The following is a 19,061-nucleotide window of genomic DNA, read 5'->3' as shown; positions in this document are numbered from 1 at the left end:
TCCACCTACTCAGGAGGCTGAGGCAGAACGATTGTTTGAGGCTAGGAACTAAAGCTGCAGTGTGCTATAATCACACCCGTTCAAAAAAAAAGTCCAGGCCGGACGCGGCGGCTCACGCCTGTAATCCCAGCACTCTGGGCGGCCGAGGTGGCTGGATCACGAGGTCAGGAGATCGAGACCATCCTGGCTAACACGGTGAAACCCCGTCCCTACTAAAAATACAAAAATTTAGCCGGGCGCAGTGGCGGGCGCCTGTAATCCCAGCTACTCAGGAGGCTGAGGCAGGAGAATGGCGTGAACCCGGGAGGCGGAGCTTGCAGTGAGCCGAGATAGCGCCACTGCAGTCCCGCCTGGGTGGAAGAGCGAGACTCCGTCTCAACAACAACAACAACAAAAGTCCAAAAAAACCCTGCAAATAGTGGAACTGATCAGTAAGGATCAACAGGACTTTTAACTTATCTGGCCGGGAGAAGAGACATCTTATGTATAGATGGTTAAAAGTGTGGTAATCCAATTGACCACATATTCTAGTTAAATCACAGATTACCAATTTCTGAAGAAATGTAATACCAGAAAAGCACTTCACATTTAAACTATGTCAGATAAAACAATTTGTATTTGACAACCCAGAAGACACTTAAAATCTTGGCAGACCATCATCATTGTGTCATTGTGGTGCAGATATAAAGAAGTGCATTTGAAATGTGTTCTAATAGTATTTTCTTTAGGAATGGAATTCAAAAGGAAGCAGTAAGAGCAGAAATATCACAAGAGGGTAAATGAAAAGGGAACTGCACTAACCAAAGGAGTCAGGCACTGACTTTTCTCCTGATGTGACCAAAACCCCAAGTACTGAGAACTGCTATATTCAGCATTTCACTTTATATTTTTCTCCAGGACATTATATTAGTTTCCTGCAATAAAATATTTTTAAAATGTCAGTTTGTCTAAACTGCTGGCCTGTAAACTATTTCTAATCAAAACCCGAAATTGTGTCACAACATGGCTGTATTATGATTCCATGTCAGAGGAAGGATATATACGTGCATCTGGTGGTGGCTTCCAGTTGTTGCTGTCAGATGTTTGTTTGGGAATGCATTCAGAAGAGCCTATCAAGGACTTGAGTACCAAACAAGCATTTCCACAAAAAAGCAGGTAAGAAAGACTACACTTTTCCTCACATATGACCTTAGGTTTAGACAATTCTAGGAAAATGGTGGTACATTAACTCACCAGTCTTGACCATTTTCCCTGATCCTGTACAGGGAGCTGCTGCAGTTACAAAAGTTAGGTAGGATCTTGGTAGGTGTATTCTTCCACATTTGAACATCAGAAGTACTGATCACATAAGCAGCGAACCCCACAACTCTATGATTGTTCTTTAGAAGACAGTGCCACTGAAGGCTTTTAAAAGGTTAACTCACTTTACTTTTTAGTAATCTTACTGGTTAGAATTGATACTCCCTCCTTGAAATTCTCACCTTTGTAAATTTTTGCAACAACACTTTATGATTCCTCTCCTCTTTTTCTTTAGCCACAGCTCAGGCTTCTTTCCTAATTCCTCTGGGAAATGCTGATATTCCCAGGGTTCTGTCACTGGCCCTCTGCTCATTCTATACCTTTCCCATCATGGACAAGCTCACTCAGATCTACAACTTTGCCTCAATTATTCCAAGTCTGCAACTCCAACCTCAGAGTTACATCTCCAGCCATAAAAATTTATCCAATTACCTACTGAAAATACCCAAATGGACATTTCAGTAAACTCAGCAATGCAGAGAAAACTGTTAGTCGTGACTGCTGACCTGCTGCTCTCCTCTATACACCTGAAAACTGCCTACTCCCTCATGTCCAGGTTAAATGCTAGGGCACAAGCCAGAAACCTGAGAATCATCTGAGATTTCTCCCTATCCCCTATCTTTTTACATTCAACAATCACTAAATCATATTAACTGTACCTCTTTTCTGCACCTGCTTTATATTTCCACTGCCACACGTTTATTTTATGTTTATATTTCCTAGTTAAACATGGGCTCTTAAGTAGTGGCTTTTATAGGGAAAAAACAACTATTAATGTTATTTTTTAAATGAAAAAAAAGTTTAAGTAAAATAAATGAAAAAGGCATCATGCCAAGAAAAAGACCAACATTTTTAAATGAATAACTGAGCTCCTTAACCTTACTGATTTCACCATGGATGGGTGAAAACCTTACAACAGACTGACACTAGTCTGAGGACAGCACAAGGAAACTATAGCTCTGATAAATGCAAATGTTTCTTTTGTTTCCCTGTCTCTTTATGTGGTTATCTTCCAGCTGCTCTCCATATGAGGGGTCAGCAAACTACAGGCCATGGAGCAAATCCAGTCTGCCTTATAGTTTTGTAAATAAAGTTTTACCGGAGCTCAGTCATGTATATTTGCTTGCCTTTTTATGACTGTTTTCATACTTCAATGGTAGGGTTGAGTAGGAATGACAGACCACATGAAAAAGCCCTGTACAGAAAATGCTTGCCAATCCCTGCTTTATACCATAACCAGATTGCGCTAATACTCAAATCTAATCATGTGACTCCCCACTCCAATGTGTCCCTACAGTAAACATTGCTGTCTCCCTACCCAATAGCGATTCCCTGTTCTGTCTTGCTGGAGAAACATGCATCTATTTGGATATTTATCATGCCAATAGCCCTCCCCACTCCAAAAGAAGAAATGATTATTCTAAGCTCATCATAGTAATTACATTTGCTTCCCCAGTGCCTGGTTTAGGAATGAGCATGTGGTAGGACCCAGCCAATAAAATGTTACAGGAAGTCAACTGCACCCTTCTGAGTCTTCTCCCTAACTAAAAGAAACATGTAAAGAAAAGCCACCCTTTCAGTCTTCAGATATTGTCGGTGAGACCATGATGTTTGGAGCTGTTGCTAATTAGTCAGCCATGAAAACAGACATGAACAAAACACCGTGTTATCACTGAACCATCAAAACAACTCTGGTCCCTACTGTTTTAGCCACTGTTAGTTAGGTCATCTAGTATTTACAGCCCAAAGCATTCCACCTGGTAAATTTCCCATGGCCTGCAGGAAAAGTTCTACTCATTTCTTTCTTTTTTCTTTTCTTTTCTTTTTTTTTGAGACAGAGTCTTGCTCTGTCACCCAGGCTGCAGTGCAGTGGTGCGATCTTGGCTCACTGCAGCCTCTGCCTCCAAGGTTCAAGTGATTCTCCTGCCTCAGCCTCCTGAGTAGCTGGGACCATAGGCATGCTCCACCACGTCCGGCTAATTTTTCATGTGTATTTTTAGTAGAGACAGGTTTCACCATGTTGGCCAGGATGGTCTCGATCTCCTGACCTTGTGATCTGCCCTCCTTGGCCTCCCAAAATGCTGGGATTATAGGCATAAGCCACCATGCCCGGCCTGAGATCTACTCATTTCTATAGTATTAAAAAGTCTGGGCAGGGAGTGGTGGCTCACGTCTGTAATCCCAGCACTTGAGAGGCCGAGGTGGGTGGATCACTTGAGGTCAGGAGTTTGAGACCAGCCTGTCAAACATGCCGAAACCCTGTCTCTACTGAAAATACAAAAATCAGCTGGGCATGGTGGCTCGCGCCTGTAATCCCAGCTACCTGGGAGGCTGAGGCACGAGAATCACTTGAACTCGGGAGGCGGAGGTTGCAGTGAGCCAAGAGAACGCCACTGCACTCCAGCTTGGGTGACAGAGTGAGACTTTGTCTCAAAAAAAAGTCTGTCATGAGCTTGCCTTAGGTATTCACTTCATTCCCAACCATTCACATCTCATATGTTTTGCACTGGCAAAACTGAACTGCTCATAAACCCTGCAAAGTTCACTCAAGCATCTTACTTTTGCACTCGCTGCTCCTTCTGCCAAACACACAATCTTCTGCCCACATCATCCTTCTGCCTCTTTACCTAGAAAAGTTCTACTCACTCTTCATGCTTACCTTAAATCTTACTCACTTTGTTACAGCTTTCATTCCTCACCACATAAAGTGTCTGGCACATATTTAACACAATAAATGGTCACTATACGGTTCCAGAGGGCATCTAACACAGTAGTAGGCACTGAATAAATAATTCATCAAATAATTAAAGTGACAATGATAATAACAAGCTCCTGGGTTTTGTTGGTTTGTTTTTTTTCTTTTTTGAGATAGGGTCTCACTCTGTTACCCAGACATGAGTGCAGTGGCATGATCATAGCTCACTGTAGCCTCAAACACCCAGGCTCAAGCAATCCTCCCACCTCAGCCTCCCAAGTAGCTGGAAGTACAGGCACCTGGCACCATGCCCAGCTAATGTTTTATTGTTTTTTAAAAAATTTAGTAGAGATGAGGTCTTGTCATGTTGCCCGGGCTGGTCTCGAACTTCTGGCCTCAAGTGATCCTCCCATCTCAGCCCCCCAAAGTGGTGAGATTACAGGCATGCACCACTGTGCTGGCCCCAACAGTATTTTTAAATGTCTGTATTCTGTAACATTAGAAAAAAAATGCTTAGTACTAAAAGACATTTGATAATTATTTGTGAAGTGGACAAATGAATAAATGATTTCCTTGAAAATTCGGTTGAAAAAAACACAGAAATTAAATAGAGAAAGCTCTATTCTATCATGAGCACCTCAAAGACCAAAACTATGTCTATTTCATGTTTGTCTCCCATAACGTGCAAAACCTAACTTAGAGAAGTTCTTTGATTAATATGTACTAAATTAAAGGTGTCCTCTTACAGTTCAGATTGTCCAATGCATTAGGCATCACATCTTGGAAGCACAGAAGCATTTTTTGTTATTGTGAAACATTTTTATACTTTCATTATAATTTGTTGAGCCTAGAGTTGGGCTATTTGAATATTTATTATGATAATCTTTTGGCTAATGGTAACTGCATATCTTGTTCTAACAAAATTACTGTTAACATAGCAATTAACCAGCAGGTAGAAAAACACATCTTGTTCTAATGAAGTAAATATACCTCATTCGATTTCAAATTGGGGGAAAGTCAATAATAGTGACACCTTGTTGGTTTATAAGTATGTAACACGACCTGTTCTTCTCAACAAGGAATTGCTTTTCTGACTTCTGCACTCAGAAGGTATCTTTAAAAAATAATTTCCCATTAGTATTAGTGCACATTGGGTATGTTTGGCAGGGTTTTGTGTTTTTGTTTTTGTTTTTTTCTGAGACAGGGTCTCACTCTGTCATCCAGGTTGTGATCATGATCACAGCTCACTACAGCCTTGACTCCCAGGCTCAAGCGATCCTCCCATCTCAGTCTCCCAAGTAGCTGGGATTACAGGTGTGCACCAAAACACCCAGCTAATTTTGTATTTGTTTTTGTAGAGATGTGGTCTCACTATGTCACCCAGGCTGGTCTGGAACTTCTGGACACAAGCAATCCTCCCACCTAGGCCTCCCAACTTGCTGGGACTACAGGTATGGGCAGCACACCTGGCCATTTCACAGTTCTTATTGCCATTTGTTCATGGAGCCAGAAAGGTATTGCTGAGTTTCCAGTTTTGAAACTAATTTCTTTTTTTCAGTAACACAAATCACTATGTAATATAGTTAGCCTTTGAACAACACGGATTTGAACTGCAGGGGTCTACTTATGAGCAGATTTTCTCCCACCTCTGCCACCTGAGACAGTGGAGACCAATCTTCCTCTTCCTCCTTCTCCTTAGCCTGCTCAACTTGAAGACTATGATGAAGAGTTATAGAATGATCCACTTGCATTTAATGAAGAGTAAGCGTATTTTTTCTGCCTTATGATTTTCTTAACAGTTTATTTCCCTACCTTCCTTTATTGTACGAATACAGCATATTAATACATATACCATACCAAACATATCTTAATTGACTGTTTATGTTATCAATAAGGCTGCTGGTCAACAGTTAGCTATTAGTAGTTACGTTCTTGGGGGAGTCAAAAGTTATACACAGATGTTTGACTGCAGAGGGAATCAAGCATCCCTAAATTCCACATTGTTAAGGGTCAATTGTGATTGATATTCATTTACTAAACATAAGTCATTTATTTTAAAAATTAAATAGAAGTTCCAATTTCATAACAAGTCTAATGCATTATAATGTGACTATAAAGAAAACATACAACTTACTAACTCAAAAATATCTTTTTCTTGGCCGGGCGCGGTGGCTCACGCCTGTAATCCCAGCACTTTGGGAGGCCGAGGCGGATGGATCACGAGGTCAGGAGATCGAGACCATCCTGGCTAACACGGTGAAACCCTGTCTCTACTAAAAATACAAAAAATTAGCCAGGCAGGGTGGCGGGCGCCTGTAGTCCCAGCTACTCCGCAGGCTGAGGCAAGAGAATGGCATGAACCCCAGGGGGTGGAGCCTGCAGTGAGCCGAGATCGCGCCACTGCACTCCAGCCTGGGCGACAGCGAGACTCCGTCTCAAAAAAAAAAAAAAAACAAAAAACTTTTTCTTATTTATACAAAAATATCACATAGGATTTTAGGGACCATAATTAATTTTTTTTCAGACCAGATTGTTTGAAAAAATAAATGACCTACAATTAACTTTTTAAATAATTGTGACATCTAACCTACCAAGAAATCTAACCTATCAAGAAAGAAAGATTTTTTAAAACCGCTCTTTCATGATCAAAACTTCCTTACTTTTACTTCTTTTTTACCTATGGTAGGACCACCAAAAATAATTCACTATCAGAAGTCTTACCTGGATTGTTATTTTGAGGAAGACTTTCAGGTGTCTGTTTTTCCTTATATTCAGGAACTAGTTGCTGAATGCTATGGATAAAAATGTAATAAATGAAATTACTATTTTAAAACAAATGAAAAATACCAAATATATTAAATTTTTGGAGTATTTCAAACAATATCAGAGTTAATATCAGAGCTTTTAATTATCCCATATACTTCAATTTGTGAGTTCTACCAACTTCTCTTTAAGCTTCTGAAGAAGAAAAAAAGATGAAGTACTCATGAATTGAAGGGAGTATAGCTCAGTAAATTAACTCACATTAGCTTGGCATAATGGAAAGCGTCCTAGCTCTATTACCAGCAGCTATTTATCCTCTGACAAGTTGCTTCTCTTAGGCTCAATGTATTCTTCTAAAAAGCAAGGATTTTACTGCCTTATTTCACTAGGTTGTTAAAGATTTAACAAGAAAACGTTTTGTAAATGCTCAGAGAAACAGTGAAGCAATGAAATAATTTGTTCTTGAGCTTTATTGCGGAAATGGTTTTGGAATCACAAATAAAACCCAATGTGTATTTTTTCCAGAGGTTCTAATATTCAAATGTTGCAGTTTTCCAAAACTGTTATTAAGTTCTAGTTTTATTAGTTCTATTCTTTGTGGCTTATAATTTGGGGCATCACAGCTAGTTCATAGTTTGTAACTAAATTTACTTATAAATATATTATTTCATCAAACTAGATAGCAACACTGTCCACTATTACTGAGCTCATCAATCACGCCAAGGGGAGAAAGCTAATAGATGTCAAGACCTAGCTTGGACTACTGTTCCATACAGACTCAAACTCTGAATCGGCAGATCTTTGTTAGAAGGATGCTCAATCCCCATGTTCATCTCCAACTGACATGGAAAACAAAATTCTACTTTTTTTTTTCAGTTCCATGAAAGACATGCAAGTTGACATTCTCTCATTTCTGAGATACATACTGACAATATATTTGCACACAACATCCCACGTGCTACTCAGCTCCATTGATCACCTTACTGCATATTTTTGTAGTGAAAAATCACAATTTTAATATTAGGTGATACCCAGTTTGTCTTGACTCACACTGTCTTTGGAACTAGTCAGCAAATAGTCAAATGAACTTCTAGTGACTGCGCAAAATATGGACCACTTCAAAAAATCTGTGCATCATCCTTATGCAGGCAGGGGCCATGCTAATTTCTCTCCATTTTGTTCCAATTTTAGTATATGTTTGCTGCTGAAGCAAGTTTTGTTTGTTTGTTTGTTTGTTTTAGACTGAGTCTCGCTCTGTCACCCAGGCTGGAGTGCAGTGGCGCGATCTCGGCTCACGGCAAGCTCCGCCTCCCGGGTTCATGCCATTCTCCTGCCTTAGCCTCCTGAGTAGCTGGGACTACAGGCGCCCACCACCACGCCCGGCTATTTTTTTTGTATTTTTTAGTAGTGACGGGGTTTCACCGTGTTAGCCAGGATGCTCTCAATCACCTGACCTCGTGATCCGCCCACCTTAGCCTCCCAAATTGCTGGGATTACAGGCATGAGCCACTGCACCCTGCCAAAGCTCTCATTTTATACATGGATATTCATGAGTCATGGATGAGACTTAGCTCTGTTAAATCCAACTAACATACTTGAGACTCAGAATTCTGGTGATGGCTTCCTGCCACAAATCTGGGAAAGGATAATATGGGACATTCCACGATCTAAGAAAAGGGTCCTCAGCATACAGATCTGGTAGCAATGAAAAAAGGAAACTCATCTCTTTCTGCAACATTATTTGAACTGAACCCCGAGGGCCTAAAGGATAATTTATCATGAAGGTCTTAGCTAAGTCTAGGCTGAGACAAAAGCATAACAGGCGGGGTTTCACCATGTTGGTCAGGCTGGTCTCGAACTTCTGACCTCGTGATCTGCCCTCCTCGGCCTCCCAAAGTGCTGGGATTACAGGCATGAGCCACCGAGCCCGGCCAACATGAAGTTCTTAAGGATGGAAGGAACCTGAGCGACAGTAGAATATGTCTGCTGTATAATAGGTATTCAGCTTATGTTTGATGAATACATTGAGAAAATGGATAAACACATTTGGGAAGTGCAATATTTTTAAAGAAAACTCCTGTAAAGTAGACCAACACTTTTGCAATAGTAATAATCATTTATATTTGATCCCGTCTCACTAAGAGGCCTGGGCCCCTGACCCCTCTGACGTTTCCCCATCCCGGGTGCCGTGGGGCCTGCGGGCACCAGAAAGCCAGTGTCCCCGACAGGACGGCGCGCCCGCATCCTTCGCCTGGCCATTACCTCTTCTTCCTATCCCTCTTGTCCACGCCAGTGTCTCCAGGAACCAAGACGTGCTCCACCCCAGGGACGTCGCCCAACCGGGCAGCTCTGTGGAGCTCGCCAAGATCTTCCAGGTGGACGTCGTGCTGGGGCTGGTCTAAGGCGCCCTCACCGTGCTTGCTCTCGCTGCCGACGCTGTTTTTCCACCAGCTGTAGGAGAAGCCCGAGGACCACTGGTCCCCCGGGTAGCCCAAGTACCACTGGTCCTCCTGGCTTCTGACGCTACGGGTCTTCCTCGTGGCGTAGACTGCCGGCTTCGGAGACCCCTCAGCCCCTCCCCGCTTTTCTCCACCCCAGGAGGCCATCAGTAGCGAGCTACTGCCTCAGCCACAACCTCCCAGCAGGATAGCCCGCGGTTTCCAATCTGCGAAAGGAGGACCGCTAAGCCAGAAATGTCAAGCCAAGCGATCACTGCCACGCCAAGCCAAGCGACCACCGCAAAGCCTCGCGGGTAAGGCCAAGCCAATCCGTTACAGACCAGTGCGCCTGCCCACCTGTGACGTCACGGAACCTGTGACTTCACTGCAACTGCCGCTCCAGCCTCCCAGAAAAAGACTCCTTGGCCTGCAGGTGGCGCTGCAGCTCCAGCCTCCCAGAAAAAGACTCCTTGGCCTGCAGGTGGCGCTGCAGCTCCAGCCTCCCAGAAAAAGACTCCTTGGCCTGCAGGTGGCGCTGCAGCTCCAGCGCCAACCTGGGCTGGCTGGTCCTCCCTTGGAGGTTTCGGGGTGGCGGCGCCCAGCCTGCCTGAGTGCGGCTTCACAGCGCCGCCAGCGCACCTGCTCCTTGCTCGGTTCAGGGGTACGGGCCAGTTCCGCCCCCGGCTTGGCCACTGCAGCAAAGTTGCCCTAGGGTCCGCGCTGCCAGGACGCAAGCGGAGTCTGATGGCTGGGTCAGAGCGGCCTGTCAGCCCGGCTGGAAAGGGCCTGCCCGACGCCGCTGCCCGCCCAGCTCCTACTCGGCCTGCGCCCGGAGCCAGGGACCAGCTCTGGGCATTCTACTGCCTTAGGATGGGGCCGAGCAGCCGCTCCCCGCCCTGTGCTGCAGCCGCTGCGCGCATCTGCCCAGGGTCCGTGCAGCTGGCGACCCGGGCGGGTCGGGGAATGCCTGGTGCCACCGGGATTGCTCGCCTCTAGTCCGTCCTGACCCTTCAGCCCGCGAGCACCAGTGAGATTGAAGAAAAGTGACGGCTGGGCGAGGTGGCTCACACCTGTAATCCCAGCACTTTGGGAGGTTGAGGCGGGCAGATCACTTGAGGTCAGGAGTTTGAGGCCAGCCTCGCCAACATGGTGAAACCCTGTCTCTACTAAAAATACAAAAATTAGTTGGGCGTGGTGGCGCGCGCCTGTAGTCCCAGGTACTCCAGAGGCTGAGACAGGAGAATCGCTTGAACCCGGGAGGTGGATGTTGCAGTGAGCTGATATCGTGCCACCAAACTCCAGCCTGGGCGACAGAGCAAGACTCCGTCTCAAAAAAAGAAAGAAAAGAAGAAAGGAGAGAACGAAGGAAAGAGAAGGAAAGAAGGAAGAAAGGAAGGAAGGAAGGAAGGAAGGGTGACAAAGGAGAATCTAGAGAGCACTCAAATACTAATTCTTGAGGACAATTAAGACAGATCGCATTATGAAAAACAGATTTTGTCACTGAAGCCTCAGGGCTTCAGCCTAGATCCTGCGCTGCTCACCCACAGAAAGCCAACCACTGAGATGAGTATTGCAAAGGAAGAAGGCTTTAATCAGATGCTGCAGCCGAGGAGATGGGAGCTCAGTCTCAAATCCCTCTCTCTGACCAACTAAAGTTAGGGATTTTTAGTATAGCAAAGAAGAAATGTAACTATGTATAAGAAAACATGAACTAGGAAGGGGTAAGGAAGCAATCATTTACAAAATATCTGTGGCCGGGCGCAGTGGCTCCCACCTGTAATCCCAGCACTTTGGGAGGCAGAGGCGGGTAGATCATGAGGTCAAGAGATCAAGACCATCCTGGCTAACATGGTGACCCCTTGTTCTCTACTAAAAATACAAAAATTAGTTGGGTGTGGTGGCACATGCCTGTAGTCCCAGCTACTCGGGAGGCTGAGACAAAAGAATCGCTTGAACCCGGGAGGCGGAGGTTGCAGTGAGTCAAGATCGTGCCACTGTACTCCAGCCTGGCGACAGGGCTAGACTCCATCTCAAAAAAAAAAAAAAAAAAAAAAAAAAACCAGAAAAAGAAAAAAAGTATCTTCACCCTGCCTCCTCAATCTTGGCATAATTCCCCCTGCGAGTGGTTTCTGGGGTCTCAGTTGGCATTTAGTCACACGTATGACATTGCACATATCATGTGCACATCTGCACAGCTCAGCTGTGTCCTGGGTAGGCCTTGAAGGGTGATCTTCACGTAAGCCTGTGGCCTGAGCAAGAAAGCTGCATCAGGCAGCGGAGGAACCAGCAGGAGCCCAGTCCTCTGTGGAAAATTCCAGCACCACCCGCAAGAGCAGCTGCAGTGGAGACTGTGACCTGACAAGGATATATGCATGAAGATGCTGGTCTGAAAACAGACTCAGTTTAAGGGTGGCACTTTGAAAAAATATTGATAAATGTCAGTGAGAAAAAAATTAGAAACAAAATATATTTATTAGAAATATTACAGTCATTTATCATACACTTTCTTATGAATAGTTAAATACATCTAATTAGCATGTCATATCCAAAAGTGCTGGGTACAATCTAGTGTGCTCTTTATAGACACGAGGCCACAGATGTATCAACTACACTCAACTAATGTAGTTAAAGTTAGTGTGCTAAAAAAAAAAATTAGTGTGCTATTCAGGATGCTACAGATTTAGCAAAATTCTAACCTGGATCAGAGGAGTGAAATGCCCCGTGAATTGAGGCAACTGTAGATATTCGAAATGCTTCTAAAAAGGCTGTGAGGTTATGTCCTTTACTGCATGTCATTGGTAGGTCATCTCAAAATGGCACTCGAGCTTTGGAAGGGTGAGAACTATTGCTAGATTTGGTAGGGGGTCTACATCTATGGGCCCGAGTCCTCCATGTCCACAAGCCGCCCCTCAGTGGGGAAGAGGAGGGGGAGGCTAAGGGAGTCTCCGTAACGTTTGTGGACAGCAAGGAAGAGAACATGGCAGAGATTCCTCACCGCTGGATGGCTTGTCCCCTGGGGATGTGTGTTTTTATCTAACACCCACCTGCATCTACTTGGGTTGGTCTCTACAAAAGCTGTAAAACAAAAACTGAATGAAAAAGGAAAATAAAAGACTAATATTTTTGAAATGAGAAGGGGCTAGGACAAGAGAAGCTCCTGAGAATGTTATCCCCGCAGGACGGGGGCCATGGGTTACCATCAGACAAGGAAAATTCAATCCATGTTCAATGCAGAGAACAGCGACTTCTCACCTTGAAAAACTCTCCAACTCTACTGGGACTTGCATTTTGCAGCTGTCTTTCATGTAAAAATGATACATTAAAAAAAGGATCTTCAGAACAACTGAAGAATTTTAAATGACTACATACTGGCTGAGGGAAGATGGAAAGAAATGTGGCTGTTGTGGCCTTTGAAAGCCTCAGGACAGAAACTGGGAATGGCACACTCTGCTGAGTACAGAAAAAGTAAGATGCTGACCTTGTTTTCCTGCCAACTTTCCACCTTCACCTGGTGCTCTGAGCTCTGTTAAAAACAGACCTAAAAACCCTACCCCTTGGCCTAGCTGGGTTGGGGACTGCCTCCCCCAGGTCCTGCACCTCCACACGCCAGCGGATGGCTTGGGGGAGCCCTACTAGCTGCTGTGCTAGAAGGCCTATTCCTGGACTCCTGAGGCCATCAGTCACAGTTCCAGGACCCCAGCAGAACCTTCCCTTCCCCAAAACACCACCTGTATTTCTTTTGTGTGTGTGTGTGTGTGTGACAGGGTCTTGCTCTTTTGCCCAGGCCAGAGTGCAGTGGCACAAACACAGCTTACTGCAGCCTCAAACTCCTGGGCTCAAGTGATGCTCCCACCTCAGCCTCCCAAGCAGCTGAGATTACAGTTGCCTATCATTGTACCCAGCTAATTAAAAAACAAAATTTTGGGCCAGGCGCAGTGGCTCACCCCTGTAGTCTCAGCACTTTGGGAGGTTGAGGCAGGCTTATCACTTGAGGTCAGGAGTTCAAGACCAGCCTGGCCAACATGGTGAAACTGTTTCTACTAAAAATACAAAAATATGCCAGGCATGGTGGCATGTGCCTATAATCCCAGCTACTCAGGAGGCTAAGGCAGGAGAATCTCTTGAACCTGGGAGGCGGAAGTTGTAATGAGCCAAGATCACACTACTCTAGCCTGGGTGACAGAGAAGTGAGACGTTCTCTCAAAAAAAAAAAAAAAAAATTTTTTTTTTTTATAGAGTCAGAGGTCTTGCCATGTTGCCCAGGCTGGTCTCAAACTCCTGGGCTCAAGCAATCCTCCCACCTCAGCCTCCCAAAGTGCTGGGATTATAGGCATGAGCCACCATGCCTGACCACCATGTGTATTTCTATGAACAGGACATGGCATTCCTCTTCTACATGCACACCACTGGCAAAAAAAAAAAAAAAAAAAAAGGTAGTCGGGGAAACTCCTGGAGTTGTAAAAATAAATTGTACATGGCCTTTCATGTTTCTTTCCTTCTTTTTAACCTGAAGAGAGCAGGATACAGACAAAAATGGGGGAGTTTGGCCACAGTCATTGGCAACTTGGGCTCCCAGTGGAGAGGGGCTGGTATGGCCCCAGCGGGGAGGGAGGGACACCGCAACGCCATTGCTCAGAGCTGGTTCTAGATGGTTTACACGTAATCACTCAAAATAGAGCCAATCACAGGCCAGGTGTGGTGGCTCACCCGAGTGAGCTGAAATCGCGCCACTGGCACTCCAGCCTGGGCGACAGAGCAAGACTCTGTCTCAAAAAAAAAAAAAAAAAAAAAAAAACCCCACAAAAAAACAGCCGGGCTCAGTGGCTCATGCCTGTAATCCCAGCACTTTGGGAGGCTGAGGCAGGCAGATCACCTTGACATCAGGAGTTCGAGACCAGCTGGGCCAACATGGTGAAACCCCCTCTCTACTAAAAATACAAAAACATTAGCTGGGTGTGGTGATGGGCACCTGTAATCCCAGCCACATGGGAGGCTGAGGCAGGAGAATCGCTTAAACACGGGAGGCGGAGGTTGCAGTGAGCTGAGACGGTGCTATTGCCCTCCAGCCTGGGCAATAAGGATGAAACTCCATCTCAAAATAAATAAGTAAAAATAAAAAACAGAACCAATCACAGAAAACACCCACTCCCACTCCGGGTATCCCAAGACAGCAACTGCCTCCCCACATAAAACCCTGGACTGATTCCAGCTTAAATCTAACAACCAACAGCTCAACTCAACTACTTGGGATATTACTTTCCCCCACTTTAATGGTGGGCAAAGTAGAAGTACAGGGTTAAAAAAAAAAAAAGCTTCAAACAAGTGCCTGAATCAGCAGAAGTAATAACTTTCAGGTTGAATTGGTTCTATGTGTCGAGTTTCATTTAAATACAAAGGCATGGGTGATGTAATGACCATCGCCAAACAGCTGCTCAGGAGCTCCCGCAGGCTGCCTGCCTTGTGGCTGCCAGGGGAAGGTGTCCACCCCTCAGTGGTTCTCCAAGCAGCTGTGCTTCAGTCGCCTAAAGAACTTACAAAACATGTGAACTGCATCTCTGGTCCCATTCCAGACATTCTGAAGTTAACCAACTAGGGCAGCCAAGAGTGTTTTCAAAAGGGTCCACTGTAGGTTCTGATGCAGAGCCGCAGCTGGGATGCACTAACAGGGGGGCGGAGTTCTTGTCTCAAGGTGGCTTGAGAATCAGGGATCCGCTGACCCGTGCAGCCCAGTTGCCACCTCTGCAAAGGTCTGGCTTGGAGGAAGGGACTGAGCTCCTACCTCTCCAGGAATGGTAAGGGGCTGGACCTGCAGCCTCTAGAACCTGGCTCTGAACCAGTGGCTCAGATCAGCAATCAGAGATGTACTTTGAATAGTAATGGCAGTCACTGTCATTCTCGGTGACTCACTGGAAGGATGATCCTTTGTTGGAGGGGCGCTAACACGCTATTTGGCACTTAAAACAGCAAGGGATGGGCATTACCCATTTCCCTCAAACACCTGTGTGAGCCACGCCCTCACTCGCTGTGTAGTGCACACAGATCCGCCCAGAAGAACACGGCAGAGCCACCAGATGGGCACTCGGGCCGGACTGAGCACTTCTGAGGGACTGGGGCACCGCTGAGGAGGGCTCTGCTGCCACTTAAGGTGACCAGTAGGATGCTGGGGCAACTGCATTCTTCTTTGTTAATTATAAATGTGCCCTCACCGCCCACCCCTTAAGGGCTTTTCCCATGCCGATGAAAGAGGCCTGGGTAAGCACTAAAGGCCAAATCAGTCCAGAGCCGAAATACTGTTGGGATTTGCTGTCAGCCCAGCATCCCCAGAGGCACACACCCTCAGCCTGCTCAACCCTGTAAAGCAGACACAGGCCATTCACACATGTGACCTCCTGTCAAGTTCTGTGGGGTACAAGCCTGTGTGGATGTGAACGGGAGGGTAAACGAATGGGAGGACAAAGGCGCAGGTGACGAGGGCTGCGGTTTCCCTAGTGTGAAAGCCGCGAGCTGCTCAGGAGCACACAGACTTCGGTGGCAGAGGTGTGGGGCACCTCCCAGGGACTCCAGCAAAGCAGCCAGGGGCTCCCTTGCATTCTCACAGGCTTTCCTTTTGCTACAATAAATCAAATAAGGGATGGTGAGAGCTAAAAGTGAATCAAGTTCCAGGTGTTAACATTGTTACCTAGAACTCCCATTTTTCCCCAAAAGGCTGAGTGCGCATGCACGTTTCCAGGTTGCCCTGGAACAAATGTTTATTTTTTGTGTTTTGTTGTTTTTTTTTTTTGGGGGGGGGGGGAGGGGGGAAGGGAGGGTTCACAAGGGCAAAGTTTTGGGTTTTATCATTTTTTTGAGACAGGGTCTGGCTCTTTCACACAGGCTGGAGTGCAGTGGTATGCTCATAGCTCACTGCAGCCTCGAACTCCTGGGCTCAAACAATCCTACTGCCTTGGCTTCCTAAAGTGCTGGGATTACAGCCACGACCTACCACACCCAGCCAAGGGCAAAGGTTTCATAAAGGCAAAGCCAGGATATTTTTAACAACAGCAACCAAAAGACTGATTTGGAGATGTTCTTTGTCTGAATTTCTGCAGATAATGTGTTCAGCCACCCAATATAATCAGCAAAACAAGCCTGGGTGTGGGGTCTTGGTCTGGAAGGAGGGAGGCTGCCCTCTTTAGAAGCATCCCACAAGAGATCAAAGAGTCCCCAATTTACAGTCCAGCTGCGTTTGCATTTGAGACAGGTACATCGTGGGACCCACTCTGTTTCTTATTTGGGTGTTGGTCCACTTGGATTGAGCCTGTCTTTGAAGTCTAGGCAGCTGGGTGGTGGGCAGAGCAGGGTCAGTGGACAGTAATCGGGCGCTTCCAGGAAAAGCTGCAGTAGGTGGCAATGGTGGCTGCCCCAGGCCCTCCAGGGTTATGTCTCAAAGTACTTGTAGATTTGGGCCACGTACTGCATCACACTCTGCCAGTCGGGCCGGTCCGTGTACAGCATCTCGCTGAGTTCCTGCAGGGGAAGGGAATGGGGGACAGATCACAAGGCAGGACATCACAGACCCCTTCCCCTCAAGGACTTCAATCCAGGTTAGGGCTTACACTGCCTGGAAACCCTCCACTTACACAGACAGAACGTGAAGGCCAGCACAGGTGGTGCTGAAAGCGATGAGTTAAAGGCCTTTTCCTCCCACTTATTCAGGAGATACTGTCCCTTTCCAAAAATGGAAAACATGACCTCCCACTGCTTTTATCTTTTAACCATATGACAGCATTTAAACAAGTTTTAAAAAGTAAAAATCACCCATAATTTCACTATTAAAATGATTTCTAAGTTTCTAAATTACATTTGAATCCACCTCTAATTCCCCAGGCTCCCAGCACACTGCACGCACTATTACGTGGGCTGCGCCATTACGTGGGCTGAGCATTTCACACCCGGGTCCCCGTGCTGCTGTGCCACTGTGCGGGCTGCCATTCTAGTGAATGTGCACTGACCAGGGAAACTGCTGTCCACAAGGGACATGGCATCCAGTGTACGCTCACCTCGTGACCACCACAGACTCTGCAATCAGCATCTTTGTGCAGTATTGTTTCCTTCTGTCGAACTAGTCCCTCAAGATAAATTACTGAGTGGGATTATCACAAAAGCCTTGAACCAATTTCAAATGCAACCATTTATTTTACCAGCATTGTTACTACTTAACGTGTTTTTTTGTTTGTTTGTTATTTAATATAGTTTGGTGATTTTTTGGCTTATTTTTATTTTACTTTTGCTAATTTGCTGGTTTTTACTGACTGATTTATTTTTGTTCATTTTGCAAGTAAGCTTGTAATGAGCATGCATAACATCCAGGCCAGAAAGGGAGGGGCAAGACGGTGGGCATCCTGTCAGGCACTCAAACTTTTCTGAAATTTGTGCCACTGGACATATTTAATAATTAACTTTGAGGTTGAATTTGGATTCTGTGTGGTTACAAGAGAATAGTAGGAAAGGACCCTGATGTAAAGCCAGAAGCAGAGATGCCATGGAAAAGTAAGGCTGAACTTAGCACATCAGTTCCTGGGGGTTAACAGAGTTGGCTGAGGCTGTTAATGAGCCATTCATCCCCTGATTCAAAATCTGAACAGACTTCACTTATTCTGCTCCCTGGTGATGCTAAAAAATTATCAGCCTATCATTAGTCATGGGAAAGGAGTGGAGAGGAGTTGGTAGAACATTCCGTGCAGGTACACCTAGAACAATTTTAAAAGAAAAACAAACTTTCACAGAATACAAGGATAGAATGTCTCCTTCTACCTACACTGCTGTAGTCATGACTGCACACAGACTGAGGCCTGGCAAGCTAAAATCCGTACCAAGGAGTGTTGCTAACATGACTTACAGAAAGGAAGTGATGAAGAATTGGGCATGCAATTTGGACATAGATGAGCTCTGGGAAAAGAAGGGATACCTACAAACACAAGAGAGATGGCACACTGCACACTTTCCTCTGTATTATGGAAAGGGTGTGTCTTTAATCTCAGAGAGGACTCCGAAGTCCAATCAATATTCAGTTTTGAGCAGACAATCTTACATGCCTGAACTTCATAACTGAACTAAAAATATTTAGTACATTGTTAACATCATATTTGAGAATTTGTGAAAAGATGTTATACATTTCAGAAGACAGAGTATGCTGCATTAGTAACAATCTTATAGTGCATGACATTTGTTTGAATTAGTAGTTAAGACCCTCCAAAAGATACCAGACCCAGATGATTTCACTTGTGAATTCTATCAAATACTTAAGGAAGAAATAATACCAATTCTACACAATCTCTTCAAAAAATGGAAGAGGAGAGAATAATTCCCAACTCATTCTAGGATCCCAACATTATCCTGATACCAAAACTAGACATAAACATTACAGGAAATCTACATGCCAATTTCTCATGAGTACACAATCTATTAACCTATAAAAGTATAATACATCATGATCAAGTGAGGTTCATCCCAGGAACACAAGGCTGGTTCAACATTTGTAAACTGATGTAATTCATCACATTAACTAACTGAACAAGAAAAACCATATGATCAAATCAACAGATGAAGAAAAAGCATTACACAAAATTCCACAATCAAGATAATTTTTATAGGTGGTAACTCTCAACAAACTAGGAAGAGAAGGGAACCTCTTTTACCTAGCAAAGGATATGTATAAAAAACCAACAGCTGACATCATACTTAATGGTGAAAGACTTGAACATTCCCCCCATAAAATCATGAACAAGGCAAGGATGCCCTTTCTCATCTGTCCTATTTAAAACTGTACTGGACTGTAATCCCAGCACTTTGGGAGGCCGAGGCGGGCGGATCACCTGAGGTCAGGA

General features: G+C 45.0%; 2 protein-coding genes and 1 non-coding gene across 12 annotated transcripts in view; all 3 read right to left on the bottom strand.

Moving 5' to 3' along the window:
- The window catches only part of LOC100983898 (coiled-coil domain-containing protein 144A), a 97,271-nt gene extending 86,668 nt beyond the window's left edge, over window positions 1–10,603 (bottom strand). For all 5 annotated transcript variants that reach the window (XM_063599210.1, XM_055101215.2, XM_063599211.1 and 2 more), the window contains exons 1-2: window positions 9,020–10,603; window positions 6,716–6,786 (exon numbers count right to left, since the gene is read on the bottom strand). In XM_063599210.1, coding sequence (XP_063455280.1) covers window positions 6,716–6,786; window positions 9,020–9,363 — 415 coding nt within the window. In that variant the 5' untranslated portion in view covers window positions 9,364–10,603. The remainder of the gene's footprint in view (window positions 1–6,715; window positions 6,787–9,019) is intronic.
- Window positions 7,860–7,968, bottom strand: LOC117976723 (U6 spliceosomal RNA). Its single transcript, XR_004667460.1, has one exon. It is a non-coding gene; the product is annotated as a U6 spliceosomal RNA (small nuclear RNA).
- Window positions 10,604–11,648: 1,045 nt separating the features above from the next.
- SPECC1 (sperm antigen with calponin homology and coiled-coil domains 1) overlaps window positions 11,649–19,061 on the bottom strand; it is a 313,351-nt gene continuing 305,938 nt past the window's right edge. For all 6 annotated transcript variants that reach the window (XM_008959377.4, XM_057300236.2, XM_055101218.2 and 3 more), the window contains one exon: window positions 11,649–16,701. In XM_008959377.4, the coding sequence (XP_008957625.4) occupies window positions 16,612–16,701 (90 nt within the window). In that variant the 3' untranslated portion in view covers window positions 11,649–16,611. The remainder of the gene's footprint in view (window positions 16,702–19,061) is intronic.

This window comes from Pan paniscus, chromosome 19, assembly GCF_029289425.2.
Source record: "Pan paniscus chromosome 19, NHGRI_mPanPan1-v2.0_pri, whole genome shotgun sequence".
NCBI lineage: Eukaryota > Metazoa > Chordata > Mammalia > Primates > Hominidae > Pan > Pan paniscus.
Note: the sequence above shows the minus strand (reverse complement) of the source record. Positions and strands in the feature narration are given on the sequence as shown.